Raw genomic sequence first — 5000 nt, forward strand, 5'->3', positions numbered from 1 at the left:
CCTATTCCCCTCTCTCTCCTATTCTCCTCCCATTCCCTCTCATATTCTCCTCCCATTACCTCTCCTATTCCCCTCTCTCTCCTATTCTCCTCCCATTCCCTCTCCCATTCCTTCTCCCATTCCCTCTCCTATTCCCTCTCCTATTCTCCTCCTATTCCCTCTCCTATTCCCCCTCCTATTCCCCTCTCTCTCCTATTCTCCTCCTATTCCCTCTGCTATTCTCTCTCCTATTCCCTCTCCTATTCCCCCCTCTCTCCTATTCTCCTCCCATTCCCTCTCCTATTCTCCTCCCATTCCCTCTCATATTCCCTCTGCTATTCTCCTCCCATTCCCCCTCCTATTCTCCTCCCATTCCCACTCCTATTCCCCCCTCTCTCCTATTCTCCTCCCATTCCCTCTCCTATTCTCCTCCTATGCCCTCTCCTATTCCCCTCTCTCTCCTATTCTCCTCCCATTCCCTCTCCTATTCTCCTCCCATTACCTCTCCTATTCCCCTCTCTCTCCTATTCTCCTCCCATTACCTCTCATATTCCCCTCTCTCTCCTATTCTCCTCCCATTCCCTCTCCCATTCCCTCTCCCATTCCCTCTCCTATTCTCCTCCTATTCCCTCTCCTATTCCCCCTCCTATTCCCCTCTCTCTCATATTCTCCTCCTATTCCCTCTGCTATTCTCTCTCCTATTCCCTCTCCTATTCCCCCCTCTCTCCTATTCTCCTCCCATTCCCTCTCATATTCTCCTCCCATTCCCTCTCCTATTCCCCCCTCTCTCCTATTCTCCTCCTATTCCCCCTCCTATTCACTCTCCTCTTCCCTCTCCTATTCCCTCTCCTATTCCCTCTGCTATTCCCTCTGCTATTCCCTCTCCTATTCCCTCTGCTATTCCCTCTGCTATTCCCTCTGCTATTCCCTCTGCTATTCTCTCTGCTATTCCCTCTGCTATTTCCTCTCCTATTCCCTCTCCTATTCCCTCTCCTATTCCCCTTCCTATTCCCCTCCCTCCTTCTCACCTGTTCGTCCAGTAGTTGTTGAATTATTGACCAGTATTCCACTCAGGGACTGAACCTCGACCCCGTACAGCTGTCCTGGTATCAGACCCTGAAAGTCCAGCTCAGTGACGTGTTTGGGGACAGGTCTGGTCTCCAGAAGGTGTGCTCCCTGGGATAGGGACACGGTGTACATGTCCACGTCTCCATCACCAGGGGTCCAGGACACCCTCAGGCTGGCAGCCTGGTCCCCTGGCCGGGCATGGAGGTTCCTCACCTGGCTGGGGACTGGGGGGGGGGTTGAGAGGGAAGGCAGAGAGACAGGAGTAAGGGGGGGGGGGGGGGTTGAGAGAGAAGGCAGAGAGACAGGAGTAAAGGGAGGGGGGGGGTTGAGAGAGAAGGCAGAGAGACAGGAGTAAGGGGGGGGGGGGGGGGTTGAGAGAGAAGGCAGAGAGACAGGAGTAAGGGGGGGGGGGGGTTGAGAGAGAAGGCAGAGAGACAGGAGTAAGGGGGGGGGGGGGGGGGGGGGGGGATGGAGATGGGTCACAATGTGGATCACTTATATAAAAACAAGTTGAAGACTGGCCAAAAAAACTACGTGGTGTTTTTTAATTTTAAAATCTTTAGATGATGTTCTACGTAATGAAGTGATAACAAGAGGTTATTCTGTTGTTTTACCTGAAATACCTGTGACAGAAATGCTATGAAACACAATGTGAGGTTATTTGGAAAACCAAGCCGGGCAACTGCCCACTCTGTTCCCCTACTGACCTGTCCTGCCCTCGATGAACTGAGGTCTCTGGTTGGGTCCACTGAAGGTGGACACCACCATCTTGTACAGGCGTCCCGGGGTGAGCGAGGCCAGGCGGTGGTCACGGGCCTCGTTGCCCAGGGTTACGGGCGGGTAAACCCGCGTGTCGTTGAAGAGGATCTGGACCTCGTAGTGATCAACGTCCCCCAGCGCTGGAGACCATGTGACCACCAGGTCACCTGTCCCCCTGTCACCCAGGGCCAGGCTCCGCACCGCAGAGGGGACTACGGAGACAGTCAAATACAACTTTATTTAAACATTTCAACTATTCACAGAACACTAAAGGGCTCAGTGGTTTGATTGGCTGAGGGGAATTTGACCCATGACGCCCACTAGTTTAAGGTTAACTTTGCGCTGCCAAAATGTTACTGAATGTGATCGTAGGTACAATTCCCATGCGCCGAATTCTAGATATCACACCTACAAATTCTTCCAAATAAGTTGTATATTGGTTTTCCGTGGACTTGGCCACACAGACTGTAGTTAATAGACTCACAGACTGTAGTTAATAGACTCACAGACTGTAGTTAATAGACTCACAGACTGTAGTTAATAGACTCACAGACTGTAGTTAATAGACTCACAGACTGTAGTTAATAGACTCACAGACTGTAGTTAATAGACTCACAGACTGTAGTTAATAGACTCACAGACTGTAGTTAATAGACTCACAAATACTCCTGTCAGTAGCAACAGACACAGACTGTAGTTAATAGACTCACACATTCTCCTGTCAGTAGCAACAGACACAGACTGTAGTTAATAGACTCACACATTCTCCTGTCAGTAGCAACAGACACAGACTGTAGTTAATAGACTCACACATTCTCCTGTCAGTAGCAACAGACACAGACTCACAGACTGTAGTTAATAGATGCACACGTTCTCCTGTCAGTAGCAACAGACACAGACTGTAGTTAATAGACTCACACATTCTCCTGTCAGTAGCAACAGACACAGACTGTAGTTAATAGACTCACAGACTGTAGTTAATAGACTCACAGACTGTAGTTAATAGACTCACACATTCTCCTGTCAGTAGAAACAGACACAGACTGTAGTTAATAGACTCACACATTCTCCTGTCAGTAGCAACAGACACAGACTGTAGTTAACTACAGTCTGTGAGTCTGTGTCTGTTTCTACTGACGGGAGAATGTGTGAGTCTATTAATAGACTCACACGTTCTCCTGTCAGTAGCAACAGACACAGACTGTAGTTAATAGACTCACACATTCTCCTGTCAGTAGCAACAGACACAGACTGTAGTTAATAGACTCACAGACTGTAGTTAATAGACTCACAGACTGTAGTTAATAGACTCACAGACTGAAGTTAATAGACTCACACGTTCTCCTGTCAGTAGCAACAGACACAGACTGTAGTTAATAGACTCACACATTCTCCTGTCAGTAGCAACAGACACAGACTCACAGACTGTAGTTAATAGACTCACACGTTCTCCTGTCAGTAGCAACAGACAGACTCACAGACTGTAGTTAATAGACTCACAGACTGTAGTTAATAGACTCACAGACTGTAGTTAATAGACTCACACATTCTCCTGTCAGTAGCAACAGACGCAGACTCACAGACTGTAGTTAATAGACTCACACATTCTCCCGTCAGTAGAAACAGACACAGACTCACAGACTGTAGTTAATAGACTCACACATTCTCCTGTCAGTAGCAACAGACACAGACTGTAGTTAATAGACTCACACATTCTCCTGTCAGTAGCAACAGACACAGACTGTAGTTAATAGACTCACACATTCTCCTGTCAGTAGCAACAGACACAGACTGTAGTTAATAGACTCACACATTCTCCTGTCAGTAGCAACAGACACAGACTGTAGTTAATAGACTCACACATTCTCCCGTCAGTAGCAACAGACACAGACTCACAGACTGAAGTTAATAGACTCACACATTCTCCCGTCAGTAGAAACAGACACAGACTCACAGACTGTAGTTAATAGACTCACACATTCTCCTGTCAGTAGCAACAGACACAGACTGTAGTTAATAGACTCACACGTTCTCCTGTCAGTAGCAACAGACACAGACTCACAGACTGTAGTTAATAGACTCACACATTCTCCTGTCAGTAGCAACAGACACAGACTGTAGTTAATAGACTCACACGTTCTCCTGCCAGTAGCAACAGACACAGACTGTAGTTAATAGACTCACACATTATCCTGTCAGTTGCAACAGACACAGACTGTAGTTAATAGACTCACACATTCTCCTGTCAGTAGCAACAGACACAGACTCACAGACTGTAGTTAATAGACTCACACATTCTCCTGTCAGTAGCAACAGACACAGACTGTAGTTAATAGACTCACACATTCTCCTGTCAGTAGCAACAGACACAGACTCACAGACTGTAGTTAATAGACTCACACATTCTCCTGTCAGTAGCAACAGACACAGACTCACAGACTGTAGTTAATAGACTCACACGTTCTCCTGTCAGTAGCAACAGACACAGACTCACAGACTGTAGTTAATAGACTCACACATTCTCCTGTCAGTAGCAACAGACACAGACTGTAGTTAATAGACTCACACATTCTCCTGTCAGTAGCAACTGACACAGACTGTAGTTAATAGACTCACACATTCTCCTGTCAGTAGCAACAGACACAGACTGTAGTTAATAGACTCACAGACTGTAGTTAATAGACTCACAGACTGTAGTTAATAGACTCACAGACTGAAGTTAATAGACTCACAGACTGTAGTTAATAGACTCACAGACTGTAGTTAATAGACTCACACATTATCCCGTCAGTAGAAACAGACACAGACTCACAGACTGTAGTTAATAGACTCACACATTCTCCTGTCAGTAGCAACAGACACAGACTGTAGTTAATAGACTCACACATTCTCCTGTCAGTAGCAACTGACACAGACTGTAGTTAATAGACTCACAGACTGTAGTTAATAGACTCACAGACTGAAGTTAATAGACTCACAGACTGTAGTTAATAGACTCACAGACTGTAGTTAATAGACTCACACATTCTCCCGTCAGTAGAAACAGACACAGACTCACAGACTGTAGTTAATAGACTCACACATTCTCCTGTCAGTAGCAACAGACACAGACTCACAGACTGTAGTTAATAGACTCACACATTCTCCTGTCAGTAGAAACAGACACAGACTGTAGTTAATAGACTCACAGACTG

General features: G+C 46.5%; 1 protein-coding gene across 1 annotated transcript in view; it reads right to left on the minus strand.

Moving 5' to 3' along the window:
* Positions 1-5000, minus strand: part of ptprb (protein tyrosine phosphatase receptor type b) — a 97389-nt gene that overhangs the window by 65831 nt on the left and 26558 nt on the right. Inside the window, exons 10-11 of the mRNA XM_090201279.1 lie at positions 1755-2018; positions 1008-1271 (exon numbers count right to left, since the gene is read on the minus strand). Coding sequence (XP_090057405.1) covers positions 1008-1271; positions 1755-2018 — 528 coding nt within the window. The remainder of the gene's footprint in view (positions 1-1007; positions 1272-1754; positions 2019-5000) is intronic.

Source organism: Oncorhynchus mykiss, chromosome 15 (genome assembly GCF_057628025.1).
Source record: "Oncorhynchus mykiss isolate SJ-2025 chromosome 15, ASM5762802v1, whole genome shotgun sequence".
Classification (NCBI taxonomy): Eukaryota; Metazoa; Chordata; class Actinopteri; order Salmoniformes; family Salmonidae; genus Oncorhynchus; species Oncorhynchus mykiss.